This window comes from Aphis gossypii, chromosome 1 (assembly GCF_020184175.1).
Source record: "Aphis gossypii isolate Hap1 chromosome 1, ASM2018417v2, whole genome shotgun sequence".
NCBI classification, from domain to species: domain Eukaryota; kingdom Metazoa; phylum Arthropoda; class Insecta; order Hemiptera; family Aphididae; genus Aphis; species Aphis gossypii.
Window position 1 is genome coordinate 45,393,912 of NC_065530.1, and position 17,633 is coordinate 45,411,544.

Genomic DNA, 17,633 nt, shown 5'->3' on the forward strand with positions numbered 1-17,633 from the left:
GAAATCAACACGTCTGCGAAACACGCAATATAATATTTTTGATTGTTATCTTCGTGTTTGGATAATTTATTGCTCGTATATAGGTTAACAGTTCAATAAACGATATATTAATTATGATACTTCGTGTATAAAATGTATTCACCACACGTACATATGGTATTTACATATTTTACGGTAAATGTTGTTATTATATTTACAAGATAATTTGTTCAATAATTTAAGAGAGCGGATAGCGTGGGTACAATATTAGTTGTTTAAAATTGAGCATAACAACATAACCGAATTTATGCTCAAAACAAAACAGTAGTTATTAACTGATCGTTCCAAAATGCTTTTTATTCATACTTTATGGTCAATTAATATAAATGTCTGCAATTAAATATTGTATTTAAAAAGAAAATAACATATTTAACTATATACCATCTGCTGAACACAAAATACTATTATGGAAACTGTAATAACTTCGTTGTATTGTTTTCTACACATAACGATCGAGTAAAAACATATTGTAATCAACATACAGTTTTATTTTTTAATGGCAAAAAAACGATAGATTAAATTGATACTCACTAAACTTGACAAAATTCTATCGAAAATTGTATTAAATATATTATAGTCTTCATAGTTGAACATTATATCAATAAATAATTAAAAATATACTTGTTTTTGTAAAAATAAGATAAGTTTATTTTTAAAACTTAATTTTGTTTCAAGACGTTATTTTATAATTTTGTTTGATATTATTTACATAATTATATTTATGTATCTTTTCTATGATAATATAAATATATAAATATATTTAACATTTAAAAATTATATTTTTGATACTTATCAATATGCGTGGTGGTGGAATTGTTATTATATAATATAGTATTATAGGCAATATCATGATTTTTACTATTTCGTATCAATAGTATGTTTTTGTAGGAAATCACATTTAACTGTTAAATATTTATAGTACACCGAATATTCATTATGTAAGCATGTAATACTTCATTACATGTTAGTATTTTGTTTATCTTTAAATTTATAAATGTATAATATATTTAATTCCAAACATATTATAGTAGTTGAATTATAATATTAATATTATTCCCGACGAGTATATGAATAAGATTAATAAATATTTGACTATCCAAAAATAATACAAACATTTATTATGTAAAAAAAAAATATTAAATTCCACAATAAATGTAATACTACCAATTATTTAATAAAATGAATCATTATTATTATTTAATATTTTACAAAGACTCTATTTTTATATTTTTAACGTAGGTATATGCAATTGTTATAATTCTACAATGCTTATTCAGTGCTAATTGTGTAGGTGTATTGTGTAGTAATACTTATATATTGAATTTCATTTTCGCTCTATTTTTGAAGTTGTTGAACAATAAGTGAATTCCTATTAACTCAAACGATAAATAATAAATTTATTTCAATAGGAAATTGTCATCATACAAAAGTCAACATAACTAAGTAGGTACCTATACGTTAGAACGTAGTCGTCGTAGGCGTAAACAAACTTAAACAGCCGGTGTTATTGCTAAAATTGTCTAGTCCAGTATAACTTTTATAATATAATATAATCTCAAGTATAAATATATTTTTAAAACCATGCAATACTTTTTTTCTTTAAAGTTGTATACGTTCAATAATACCATGTGACATGCAATAATATAAATTGTCGTTGATAAAAAGTTTAACAAGATCAAACAAGAGTCTTGTGCATATTATTAAAATAAAAAAGTCGTTTGGGTAAGTAGGTATCACATTGCTGTACAATAGGTATGCATCTAGTGGTTCACTGTAATGGATGTATCAAATTTGAATACCTACAATGATATATATTTATAAACAAAAACTGATTTTGAGCCGAGATCGTTTGTCTTTTTATATCTTTGTGAGTATAAGAATATTTAACATAATATATTATGTTACACTAATTCATTTTTTTCTAAAACATTGCGTTTATAAATATAATTGATATTTAACTGTCATAATAATTTATATTAATACTATATTATATAATTATAAGTAACTACCAATTAATTTTAGAATAAATATAATTTTGCAATAAAATTGAATGAATAACTCAATGGAAATAGCATAACATTTTTAAACTAAAAGTAATTTGAAAATTTTCATGATTTCAATAAATTTTGTCAGATTTTGAACTTCAAAGATTTGAAATTAAAATTCTCTTATTTTTGATATTTTTTTGAATAGATCTAAGAAAAACATGTGGGCATATTGTATCATATTTTTAAACTTATTGATTGAGTGAACTTTTTATAACTATTTAAATAAATATAAAAACCTATAAAAAAGGTTAATAATAATTTCAAATATCTATAATTTGCTCAAAAAAAGTAAAATTATTTTGTGAATTACATTATAATATAAACATCTTATGAAGATTTTATGTTTTTTGGTTATTCGTTTGATTTATAATGAAATAAAGAAATCGATTTTGTCCAAATCTAGTTTCTTGTAGAAATTAAATTTTATTTATTATTTTTTTTTTTAAAGTACTGTACATTTTTAATTTGTATCTTCCAGTGTACCAACCAGATCTAATTTTTTACCATAAACTACTAACAAAGTCAAAAATCAAAGTAATTTTTATTGTTCCAAAAAGTGATGATAGATAAAAAAAAAAGCACACGTCATTGTAAAATCAATACATCGCTCCATTCAGAATATACAAATAGTTTATAAAGCGTATATTTTCAATCAGATAGTTCAAAACAGTTGCATAGAATAGATTAAATCTTCTTTGTATCAGTACTTCTAAGAGTGAACATAACAATTGTTAAATAATCGTATATTATACTGTTATCAGTGAAGCGAAATCGCGTTAGCTGGTAAATCACGAGAAAATAATGAATATAATTCATCGGCATAAAAATAATTATTGGATGAAAATGGCTGATACATTTTGTATTTGAATAATGTTAATAATTATTATGATACCTTATTATTTTCGACTTAACTTGAGTAATTTAACGTTATTAGTTATTGACCAATAGGAGTTTGATAATATTGTGTATGAATTGTGTGCCTATTATATAAAAAACTATTTTAAATTATTATGATCTTAATTAATTTCTATATTTTCTAATTGTAATCAATAATATTATTACTTATACTATCGATTAAATATTCTATAGATAGGCAATGGCATATCAATCATTTATCATTATCATCCATTATTTTAACTTAAATTTGGTTTACTAATGGCTCATGATGACTTATTTCCTGCTTCTATCAGTTTAGATCCACTTTTAATGAGCCGAATACAAATTAAAATAATAAGCAGTTAATGATTACATTAGGGTGTTATAAATATATATTATATTTTAATCTATGATTATTACTTATATACTGACTTATAGCTTGAAGGCTATAATACACAATTCATGTTTTAAAAAAATACCTACCTTTAAAAATATGTAAGCAATAACTTAAATATACCTATCAAAATTTTACCCAAATACTTGTATTATTAAATATAGTAAAGTATGTGTATTAATCTTAAAATAAAAAAAAAAAAATCCAACTAGTTTTGAAATGATTTATTTCAATCAAAAATATATTTATTGCATTTGAAAAACACACGAATACTAGATAGGAATAAATGATTTTAATTTGATGCAAAACAATAAGTAGCTACGTCAACAATCTAATGTAAATACTTTACACGAAACGATTATGATATTATATGCATACGATGGTCAAAATCATGAGCTTAGCTGACCACTACTCACCCACAAAATAATTGCGTGTTCAACAAAAATGAATGTAATCCAAAGTAAAATGTGGCACACCTCACTCGTTATCATTTTGAAATACTCATATATAATGTACACATTAAATCTATAAATAGGCTCCATGGATAAAAGTGTACACTGTTATCATCGTCTTAATAGCCCATAAATTTAAAATAAATATATAATCGTTATAACTTATAACGTTGATCATTAAATGATAATAATGGCATAGTGTTTTTATTTATCAAATAGAAAAAAATAGAAAAACTGAAATATCAAAAAAATTATTTAATAGTATAGTTTGGTGCAGGTATTTAGAACAATATTTAAAACACAGTTGAATTACTTTTGAAATAGAAGTATTTAAAAAAGTATTCAATACTTAAAACCGTATTTGAACTTTTAATCAAATACTTTACAATAATGAAGTTAATAATAACTATTTTTTTTTAAAAATCCGTTATTAAATATTGTGATAACACTGATGAAAAGGTGTTGACCTTTTCAAGAGCACATTTAATTTGACAGGCGACAAAAATGAAATTAAATATTAAAATGTCCTCATGAAAATATATATTAACGTAAATGACAGTAGCTATTAGAGTTTTGTTACCTGATGCGGACAGAATTAAAACTGATTAAAAAATTGTCATATTATTGTCGTAGTTTTTATTCAAAAATGACGAACATTTTAAAGAATATAAACTATACAAATAATTAGTTTTTTTAGTTAAATAACAGTAACGGCTGCAACGATCATTGTAATTATATAATATACAAAAATAAGCTTGTAATTAAAGAAGCAAATACATTATTGTTTATTATAAGTTTATTGTATGTCCTATAAGTTTATATCTTAAAAATCGGACAAGGTAAAATTATGTCACCCTATTAGTTATACATTTTTTCACAAAAATACGTTTTTTTTTAAAGCATGGTAATATAATAAGTAGGTTAAACACGGTAATATGTTATGTTCATTATTATTACAATTTTAATACTAATAAACTAAAATACATCATATTACATTTAAAGTCTATGATGATAAAAAATATTCTTCAAAGTATTTTGTCAGTAAAATAAAAAATTTCAATGTACGATGATTGGCAGTTTTTAGATTTAAAACTATAGGAATTTTCCATTGTTTTCCCAGACAGTGAACAGGCGGCAGTCCTTAATGGTGAAGGTTCACAGTTTTTGTTTTTATTTTACACACATTTACGCGCATAATAGGTATTATACCGTATTATATATAAACGTATAACCATTTAGTGGTTTCACCGCCACTTCTACACCATAAATGGTCCCACTGGTATCAGACTTTCCTGCAAATAACTCATCGATCTCCATCGCGGACGCGACGGCGACGTGCCCTGCATCAACACCCGCGCGCGTGCATAATTGGTTTTAGAACGAGATTATCGAAGTGAAGTTACCAACCATTAATGGGCTATATTATATAATATAATAGCGGTAATAACTTCTATTTTACAGGTTTGTGGTCTGGTTTTCAGGGGTCCCAGATAGTACCTATACCGAATACCGATCAGTACTCAAATTAACACTATGAATTACGAGCACTATGTTTGAAATAAATAGAAATGCGCATAATTATATTATTAAATAAAAAATTACGATGCTGCTTATGTGGTGATAATAAGATATTGAATGTTGAGACAAAAATTATTATACACCTACACTATATTATAATTCAAAGTTTTCTCTAATAATTTTATCAGATAAATTAACATCGATAATAAAACTAATTGAATACAAAATACAGGGTATAAAACAAGACTTTAATATCTAAAATAATATTAGATCGTAATAAAATATATACTGATGCATATTAGCATATAGGTATGTAAAAACAAAAATAGATTGTAACTATAAGTATCACTCACGTACGATTTTAGAATACGTCATATCAACACCGGCTATGGTGGTGGCGTATATTTGGGGAGAGGGGAATATCATTTTTATCAGAAGTCTCGACAAATATTTATCATAGAATCTGACAGCAACAAAAGTGTTGTCACTCGGGATCCGAAACTTATTATGCGCAGAGAATCAGCAGATACGATTTTTTTTAACATATCATGCAATAATATTTCAGTATTCCATGGTTTCCCTGTAATGCAGCTGATAACATAATGTTATTTTTACATTATTTTTCATCATGTTAATTTTCCATTCATAGTTGCAAAACAACACCAGTACACCACTGTTTCAGAGAATTGTCAGTAATACAATTTTACAAGGACAAAAAATATAAAGAAGCATGAAAATGACATATCTAGCAGTCTTTTTTTTTTTGAATTTTTTTTCTATCTTATGATTTTTTACATTTATAACTTTAAAGCTAATAATTATATATATTAAAATAAAACACATTCCAGTACTTCCAGCAAAATATAACACACTGGAAATTATACACCACACCATTAATTTAATCAATTGCACCATAAAGGGAAACCAATCAGTGACATGATCAAAACAATTACGTGACCCATCATTTCAACGTATTTTAATAGAAAAATGTAACTTGTCAGATATCTTCTGTTATTGAAGTTCAGAAGCAGTTATTGACATATAGTAGTAGCTGAACAGCAAGATTTTAGCAAACACCCATTAGATATTATGATTTATTATTTCAGCAACAGGCACGTTGCTTTTCACGTGGCAATTTTTTTTTTTTTTTTAGGGGGAGGACTTTAAGTTATACAGTTTTATACTTAACCTATTTAAAACTTCTGTATTTTTAAACATTTATTTTTAAAATATAAAATCTAAATTTCGGATAGGGTTGGACGTTTGAAACCCTGAAATCCCTCTTTGTGTACGTGCCTGATAAATCAATAAATAATGACAAAACTACGTATACTATGATGAAAGAGTATATTATGATTCTGAAAGTTTCTATTTTGAATAACTTTGCCAATTGTGTTTAGGTATCTTTATGGTGACATTCGTTGTGGAAACACTTTTTGTAATATTATGTAAATGTTGTGTTTAACATGCATTATTTTACTGCCTGCTGTTGTTTGACCATTGATTTACTTAATGTTTTTTGTTCTATTTGTGTCACGCAGAACACTTGGTGCTGCAGTATATGTCGACGCAAACAACAAAGTACGTCGATATTGCAACCGGTGTTAACGCAAAACTCGACCGACAGCCTGTTGGACGTACCCATAGCGGACACGCTACAGCGGCGGCATTCAGACGTAAAAATTGGACGCAATTCCGGGAACGCCGGATCTGGGAACGGATCCCTGGGCTCGGGACTGGCACCACCGCGGTCCCCCGAACTCCGACGGCACTCGGATGTATCGCCAGCAACACTGAAGGATATGGAAAAAGTAAACGCTCTTTATGACCATAAACTATTCAATATAAAACATTTTAAATACATTTCTAGGTAGAATTTTTCGAAATGTAGTAATTTAATAATAATAAATTAAAAATTAAATCAGAACACTGTTAGTACATATTTGATATAGAATGTCAAATGAGTTTTTACTAATTACTCAACTTAGAAACTACTATAGACCGATATTTGTAAATGTAAAATTAATAGATTCTTTCAGACTCTATGGTAGTTTTTGCTTTCTCTTTTCAACTCTTTTAGGTTGTTATAGAATGGCTCAAACATGAATCTAATTTTAGCACATAAAAATCAAATAAGTTAGTGTTCTTTTATACAAGTTTTACCATTGATAACAGAAAATAAATTTAAACAAAAAATTCTTTTAGACAAACTATGCATTTTTAGTGGTTTTTTTTATTTAAGTAAAAGAAAATAATATTTAATAAATATTTTGCTATTCAAATAAACAACAAAATATATATTATGTAATATATATATAGCTTCTACAACAATTTTATGGATTTTAACAAAGGTTTCAGAGATTTTTTTAGAGATATTTTAGATAATTTTAGAGTAGTTAAAACTATATTTGAAAATATACCAAGTTCTTTATCCAACCAACATCAGGCGGTTGCCCATCTCTATCGAATCAACTCACAAAGCGAGGTATACCGATACCGATTTTTCCATAAACTGAGGTACCATAATTAACCAAAATGCATTGATATAACGGTATAGCGCTATAGACTTAGTAGTCCAATTTATATTTACAAAATGACTTACTCTGTATACTCATATATAGTGAAACAATATCCAAGATATATTATTTTTGCAATATATATATTTTTACATAATATAATATTATATTATACTAACATGGTATCATGTATACAAAACCAGTCGCACACTGCGAGTCACAGTCATGATAAATAAAAAGGACTTTAAGGACTAAACCATATTTTTAATCAGAGTATAAATTGTTTTTAAATTAATTTAAAAACTTCGATAACAAATCTTAAAAAGAAACCTCATTTAGCCACTCCACAATTAAAAATTTAATAATATGCAATTCGGAGATAAGGTAATTGCATTATTCCATTTAATTCGGTTTTGTTTTATCATCTTGTATGTGAATCCACATCCACTATATTTTCCAAATTATTTTATTAAATTAATTTTTAATAAAAATATAAAAGGGATGTTTAAAAAAAATGTTCCGTATGGGATGTTAAAACTCAAGCAGTTCGAGTTTTTTCTTTTACCATTTATGTAAATATATTTACAGCAGCTGCAATGTAAAACCAAAAGGGACCTTTTTATATATATATATATATATATATATATATATATATATATATAAAAAACTTTTAAAAATAAATCATGTTCTCATTTATATTATATTAAATATTTCAAATGTGAGTATTTTTCCATTTTAAAATTATTAAATTTTTCATATATTAGTTCAATACTTAACATTTAAAACAATTATAATATAATGAACATAGTTATATTATTAATTATATTTCTTTTCACTGAACTTTAACGTTAGATATAATTCACAGTAAAACAAAATAATAGATGATATTATTATAATGCATAATATAATATTAAGTATAACATAAAAACATAGATTCTTGGTTCACGAAATCGATGATATTTAATCACTATAGAATTCATAGTTTTTTTTTTTTTTTTTTTTAATGAAGAACAATTTTTAGTATCATGCATAATATTGTAATTCGTTGGAAAAACTTAAAATAAATTTGTATACGTTTCACTACATTAAATTTAAAACGATCTATTTTCAACGAGTCCTCATCATAAAACAAAGATATGTTTAACCAGACGCTCGTTAAAATAATTGAGAGAATACAGATCGCTTTATACCTAAATCATTGGATAGAATGTGGTCGTATTTTCGCTATGGTGTACTGAACTATAAATTCGAGTTAGTTTCATAATTGAATCGATTTTTTCAGCCCTTTTCTCTGTATGATGAATACGATGACGTGTTTTAGCTTTATTGATTTAATAACACAAACCGTCTGAGCGAGTTATACGAATATAAATATAAATTGAATAAAAACAACTGTTTTTGTAGTCACAGCTTTTATAATATTTCAATTCTAATGACTGGTTACAGAGTTATTTTTATCTAAAATAAAATAAATTACTTTTACTTATACAAATGATTGATATTTTACATAGTGGTCTTTAAAGAGTTGACTATTTTCAATATATTTTTATCTCATTATAAACTCATTGATTTTTATTTCGAAATTTTGCTTTTCATTACTTAAATTCTACTTTGAATTCAATATAATTTCTACCTAACACACTTATTTCTGATTCACATCATAAGACGGGTATGGTTATGATATCACCAAAAAATATCAGCTATATAAAATAGTTATCGAACCTCTAAATAATGATCAAAAAAAAAAAAAAGTTCCAAACATAGAACCCGTGAATCGTGAAAATATAATCCTATCTTCATAATATAAGTAGTTCTTAATTGAAAGAAAATAATGGATATTATGACATTGAAGAGAAAAAGTGGAACTGGATTAAATCTTCTGTAATATAAAAAAAAAAAATCAATAATTATAAGTGATTAATTATTACTGAAATTTTATCAATAAGCTTTCAGTACGACTGTCGGCATAGAACATAAGTCAGAAATTACAGATAAAACAAAAATGCTTTTAGTTTTTAAATTAGTAAAAAACATATCTTAAACATTAGTTATATCATGGACATCACGGATACAAAACTCATTTTAAAATTATGTCTTCAATATACAATCTTGCTATTTTATAAAATATGTTATATTACATTTCAAATAAATGTTAGCTATTTTATAAGTTAACTTAAATTATACCGATATTTCAATTTTATTAATTTTTTTAAATTTTTTAATTACAAAATATAAGTAAATTTTTAATTAAACTGTTTAATGTTAGGTACTATAGATTCATGTTTTTTTGTGTGTACTATAATATTATTATGTTCGTAAAATGTTTTTAAAAAAAGGCACTTCTTTAGTTCCATGTACTACATTAAAGAAGAATAATATACATATTTATATAAATTTTAATTTGGATGTATTTTACAAATTAATTATTAAGTAATTTCTACAATTGTTGTCTTTAACTGTTATTCACGCTACTATTATTATTTATTGCCAAAAATATAATATTCGTAATCACTTTAATGGGTTTCAAAATACTATCTGTTATTTCTGTTATATTAAAACTTCTTAAAGTTTAATAAAATACTTAATTATACATTACATGGATTACATGCGTAAGCATAAAATATAAAACTAATACTAAAAATTGAATTCTGTATAAAATAATAACAACAATAAAACTAGTAATTTATTATGACATGTATGTGATAAAAACTTTAAATTAAATTAAATAGGTATATGCATAGCACATTAAGTTTTCCTTGCCAATTATCATGTAAAATACATTTACATTAATTTCTTTAATAATTAAATACTTGTTTTATTAAATTTGAAGTTGGTAAGATTATTTCAAGACGACAGACACTTTCACGGTTCTCTAACTCATTATTAATATTAAAATTATTTTCAAATAAGTTCTCTTATAAACCTATCATAATTACATATCATGTTATTATAAAAGTTCTATAATATTTATTAAAGTATCTACCTAAATAGGGTAAACACTGGGCATTAAGCTGGTTTCACATTAATTATTTACCTTTTATTTCTGTGGTCAATAAAAATATACCCATAATATGCATGTAGAAACCCGTTATTGCCCACTTGTACTTGCTACCGTTACATTAACTGTTGTACGGACACAATATAGTTTAGAAGAAATAGTTTACAGAAGACGTCTGCAGAGAATATTTTATTATTAAATTTTTTTTTTCTTTCTGACAAAAATGCGTATAGACAAATAATACCTATCTAATATCACTAATAATACAACATTCGTAATATTTACTTATATATTATTACCATAAACAGATATTATCCGATCTTATACAATTTTATATTATATTATGTCCTTATACATAAGATTGTCACACAAGTACTTTTATTTTAACAAATAATTAATATTTTCTGCGTAATATTAATATAGTTTTATTGAAATTTATAATGCATAAATATTAAAAAAATCGTTTTTTCATTTTGATATCCGAAGACAAAAATAATAAATAATGTTTTTGAGATAATTAATTATAAAACAAACCCGTAAGACTCAAGAAAAATGACAGTTTTTTTTTAGCATAATTTTTGTTTGTATTATTTATAATTTTAAGTGGTGTGAAGTTTATTATACATGTTTAGTCTTTGTTTTTATTCGTTCTAATTTCATCAGAATGGATTCTATAAGTTATTGCCACTACATTATAATATTTGACTATTTTTTTTACATAATTACTGGCATCTATTCCATCATAAAACAAACAACGATAGTTTTACTTAAAACTAAAATAATCCACGACAGTAAAATACTTACTGACGTATTATATATACAAAAATGATTAAATTTTTGTTAGGTTATGTATAAATACATCAATATTTTCAGGCTGCAGCTTCAATGAAAGTTGGCGATAGGAGTCGTATCACAGATGACAAACTGTGGAATAGAGATACAGGACTCAGACAGAAACGAGGATCCGCCGGCGCAGTAGTTGGCCAAAGTACGAATCAAACGCAGCCCACAGTATTTCGGTTCGACACTCGCCGAGAATCAAAAATATCTATACCTGCCGGTAAAATATAAATTTAGATGATATATAGTATCATAAGATTCAATAAAGTTTAAACCCCAAAATTTATTCAAATAACAACAATATTACAATTTAAAATTAATGTTTTCTTTAAATAAAAATTAAAAATACTTATACAGTATACAGAGTGAATCTTCAAGTAAACTCATCCTTCTCATTTCATTCTTATATTATGAATTTATTGAAATCATTTTTCGTTTTTGTTTTTAAGTATATTTTTAGTAGATCTTAATATTTTCAAACCCGTAAATGCTTTATACCACAAAGGTTGTTTTATGATAATACACATTTTTTTTTTTTAATGTTAATAAAACGTATTGTTTTGAAAATTTGATATAATATTTAAATTGATAATCGACCGATTAGATTCTGAGTTATTAAACTTTAATTAGGAAAAATAATATTGCACAAAAATTGATCAATAAAATTGTAAATGCGACGTATTTAATTTTGTTATTTTACATAATATTATCAATTATATATTTTAAACTTTTATATTGGAGCTCAAACGTATTAATGGTTTCAACTTGGTTATTTAATAACACGTAATAAATGGCTAAAGTAAATGCCAGTAAATAGTAAACCTATGTTCAATATTTAAATCTGCATTAAACTTAAAGACACTTATTTATACTTATTTACATTTGATAAATAGTTAATTTATAAGTATTTACTAGGTCACTAGGATATCGTTATAATTTATAAATGGAAGTATGAAATAGCTGATTATTTAATAAGGTATGCAGTATGATATACGACAAAATTAAATTTATATTAATTATTCGTTAAATTACTTAAAGTTCTTAAGTTAGTTAAACTTATATTAATGTTTTAATAATTTACAAAAAATTCAAAAAAAAAAAAAAACTTGAAAGAAAAAAATTAGGATTTAATAAGTGGGTTATATTTTAAGATATTTATAAATGTTAGGTTACATGAATTAATTCAAATAAAATCACTATAATTAATTATTCTTATTATTATTTTATATTTATTATTAACTTTTGAATCTAAATTATATATTTTAATAATTAGGAAGTTCCATACTATTTTGAATTTGCATTGTAAAACGTTATAGGTGTTTATTATATTAGAAGTTGTATGAGTTATATTAGGATTAATAGACTGGCAAAACGGTACTGAATAGATTTTATGCTGAATTCTTGTTGAGGGTATGAAAGTTTCTGATCATTGAACCATTCTCAAGAATGAACAAACGTCGGATACGGTAGACTGTATGAGGTTGCTAAGTAATATAGTTTCTATAGAAAGTAAAGTTGCTACCTATTTAAATAATTTATATTATCTTTATAAAATCATCAGTGTGTTTTTTTTCTATTTTGATAATTTGTTTGTATATATATATTATAAAAATGTATTAGGTGCCTATTAATAATTATTAAAATCAAAAAAATTATAAGAATAACTTAAACGTATAAAAATGTATTTTTTCATTAAAAATAAATTTTTATATTTACAATTATAACCTATTATGTTAAAATATAGTTGGGTAGTTTAAAAAAAAAAATGATTATATTTTTAACAAAGAATGATTCCAAATAATTCAATTTTATTTATAATTAATTACCTAAGTTAAATTATTTAAATAATTATATTTATAATATACCTATACCTAATAATTGTACGTTATTTATTATTTTTATTGAAATAAGTCCACACTACAAGTTAATTAAATAAAACAATACCTAATAACACGGAGGTATAAAGATTCACAAATAATAATATTATTAAGGCTACTTACATATTATTTAAATTCTCAAAGTTGAAAATTGAAATATTTTTATCCTATCGAATGCGATAACAGGAAAAAAAATAAAAATATGTATTATTGTAAAATCAATACACTCATCGTTTCGCTCCTAATCTAAAAGTACATGATAAATATTTTAAAATGACTATGTTTTTTTAAATTACCAAAAATTTTAATATTGAATAACACAAACCATAAGTAGTTGTTTGCGTATTATTTGTACCAATGACAAAAAATCAAGAAAAAAATGCATTATCTAATTTGTTTGTATATACCCTAAAATATAATATTACATGTATACAATAGTTGTATCACTATCGTCTCGCAAATTTCTGCAGAAAAAAAAGAATAACAAAATATATAAATTGACGGTATATTTTTAGAAGATATTGAATTTCAATTTTAGCTATGTTATTTGAGACTTTAAACTATGATTATTATTTATCACCAATAAAATAATATTTAATTTCTATACATTAATTGTCTTTAATTTAATTTTTTTAAATCAAACAAAAATAAATTTCCAAATATTAAAATGTTGTTTCCTATTAAAGATTTATTTACATTATTAAATTTCATTGTTCAAGGTTATTAGTATCGGGTTAGATAAAGGGAAAAATGTTTACGGTTTTACCTTACAATCAAGGGAACTTGTGCTGATCTTCAACAAAGATTGGAAGGTGAATGCTTGATGGTTTTAAGTCTCAACACGGTGATCGATGACTGATGTCTAAAAATTTAGTGATGCGACCATAACCATTGTAAATATTTGGATAATAGAATAGGGTAGATCATTTGTCGTTAGCACCGATAGAGTTACGGCAGAAAGTGAAGGTGTCACATTGATTGTCCATCCTTCAAAATATTATATCGTGAATAATATTCACGCCTGTCGCTTGTATAGTGGATGAGAATTTACACAATTTTGTTACTATTTATTTTTATCTTGATGGTTTGAAATCTAGTATTTCTGTATTTAATAATATAAGTAATTTATGATAGAGTTCTAAAATTGATTTACATATTTCACAGAATTTAATCAAATAGTAGGTTAGGTTATTTACATTTTACAACAATAAAATAAATGAACACTCGAAAAAGTGTATATTTTTAATTATGAATAACCTTATAATTTATGGTATGCAAACAGATTTTATAGGTGTGATGTTGTTTTACAATTTTAAACGTAATTATCACAATAATAAATTGAGTGATTCACCAATCATGCTAAACTTCATTTTTTCATTTAATAATACATTTATTCAAATTCTTATTTTTTCTTTAAATTGTTCAATAATATCATACTTAAAGATCATATTTTCAAATTTAAGAAATTATTTGTTCTAATTGAGAAGTATAATGTCGCAATACAAACTTTTGTTTTTATTTATTTTAAAATATAAGCTCACCTTTTTAATTTTCTTTTTTTAAAAAATATATTTTTGTACCAACTTAGTTAAAAAATCAAAAAAAAAAATAGTTTTCAATTATTAAAATGTATAATATACTAAGTATAACTAAGTATAAAAGTCTTCAAAAATGGCTTTTTAAAAATATAAATCATAGTACAATTTTCTAAAATATTCCAGTAGTATCCCTTGTAGTTTTTGTCGTTTATTTAAATTTGAAATTTGAAGATGATAATATTATGTGCACAACAGTCTTAGTGCTTTAATTCTTATTAACTTTTTCTCTACTAAAATTTTAATTTATGCGTTTGTTTTTGTAAACTACAGTACATTAACTAACTTTTTATTCTATCTGACCTTTCTTTATATTACCATATTTATATATGTATTTAAATTTGTATCTGCAGGCCAATAACTCTAGAACTAAAAAAAAGTTTTTTTTTTTATTAAACTTAACTGTTATAGGTTTACTAGTCTTTCTTACATTCGTGTTTAATACATGACATTAGTTTGCTCGGTTGAACTAGAATATTGATTACAGTTATTTAGAATTCTGTTCAACTAGGTCAAATAAAATGTCCCGGAAATGCACAAAAAAGTTTTTTCATTGAATAGAATTATAGCTTATTATTGAAAATATTATGTATAATATTGAAATCAAATCTAGAAAATGTAAGCTATAGGTATACACTAAATTCTCAATAATACAATACATTAATATGTATTTGAAAGAAAATTTTAAGATCTTCCACTCTAGTGTTAACTACATCTAAACGACCTAAACTATAATAACTCAAATTAAATCATATATTATTTTCTTGCAAAAAATATCAGCTTTAACCTTATTCTTAATTTGTTTGATATTTAGGAATGTATTATTATTAAATATGATTGTTTAAGAATATAGACTCATATCGTCGATTTAAATTAGTAAAAACAATCTCTATTCATTGTCACTAAAAATATTTCTTATTTAAACATTATAGTGTTCAAAATATTTGTAATATCCTGATAAAATATTATAGTACAATATTTTATTGTCTAAATGTGGTCAATGTCGCCTTAAACACTTTCTAATACAGTTATAATAACTGTATTATATTATAATAACCTTAGGTAGGTACATGAAGTTATAATAGGTACTTAGAATCATACAAAAATGTTTACATGAGATTATTGGACACTTTATGGGATTTGTTTTAAAGATTTTGAAATAACCTACTTGTTTTTCAAGTTTATAGATAACGTTTTATTGAAAATGAATAAAGTTAATGAAGCCCATTGAATTGCGAGTGCTGATAATTTTGATAAATTCAGTCTAACATTCAACTATCTTAATTTTTAAAATTTGGAATGTTCAGTTAAATGTTATTATGAAATAAATGTCCTATATAACTTATAATTAAGCAATTGGAATACATACATGGATTCATTTATTATATTAATATATAAGTTGAATATTTTTGGAGTAGAATTTATCTTCGGCCTTTTGAATTGCTTATTTTAGAGAGGAATTTGACTGTATTTATTATTTATGATTGCATTTAAATGTATAGTGATCATTAAAATGCGTATTCTATTAAATACAGAATTATAATAATAATATTATAGTAGATTTTGAAAGTTTCTGTACAGATGAGCTGTGGTTGTTATTTTAAATACTATTATGTTTGACACCTTCTGAAGTAATTGCTAATAATATATATATTTTGCTTGGTTTTTCACAACAAGTCTAGAGTTATTTTAGGTTCACGGGTTAAGCAACGAGTACCAAACACTCGAATAATTGACGTGCGTGGCCTTATATAGGAGTGGAAAGCTGTTTACAACCCTAATAAGGTATAAACGTACCTTTTTCGATGAAGATAAGTGCTAGGTCAAAGTTTTTACTGTATTATTGCGTTTCATTTTTGTGTTTTTGTGTTTACTATACAAAAATATGTAGCTCCACAACTTATATTTGGGTGTGGCTCGCATACTATATGCCGGACAATATGATATTTTGTTAGATGAAAGTATAATATAACAACAATAACAATAACATAAACGAGTGGGTTACGATGTGATAATTAATCTTTTTAAGGCACAATAATGAGATATGTGATTGTATCACTATTATTACCGGCTAAATAATTCGATATTTATTTTACCTATGCTATCATTTTTAATACACTCTCTGGTAAATAATTTATTTTCGGTCTAACGATCATATTATTATCGTATTTATTTTATCGGTTTTTTTTTTATGTTTGTTCTTAAATATACATATTGCTTTTTCATACCTATGATATTATACATGTACATTTTACATCGATATAATATAATCATAACTTGAGTTTAGACGAATCCCAGTGTATATCTACAGCATATATTGTTTAGTTTAATTTGATTATTATGCTAATTATTGTGCTAACGCAAGAACTTGAAAGATCACGGATTATAATATGATTGTTAATACAAATGACGGGGTTAATTAGATGCAAATTTTAAGAGATTATTTTATTGAAAAATGTATTCAAAATTTAATTTAATTT

The 17,633-nt window shown here is 24.4% G+C and overlaps 1 protein-coding gene across 3 annotated transcripts in view; it reads left to right on the top strand.

Moving 5' to 3' along the window:
* The window catches only part of LOC114128079 (regulating synaptic membrane exocytosis protein 1), a 184,689-nt gene that overhangs the window by 126,884 nt on the left and 40,172 nt on the right, over positions 1 to 17,633 (top strand). For all 3 annotated transcript variants that reach the window (XM_027992493.2, XM_050202711.1, XM_027992491.2), the window contains exons 6-7: positions 6,869 to 7,138; positions 11,715 to 11,901. In XM_027992493.2, the coding sequence (XP_027848294.1) occupies positions 6,869 to 7,138; positions 11,715 to 11,901 (457 nt within the window). The remainder of the gene's footprint in view (positions 1 to 6,868; positions 7,139 to 11,714; positions 11,902 to 17,633) is intronic.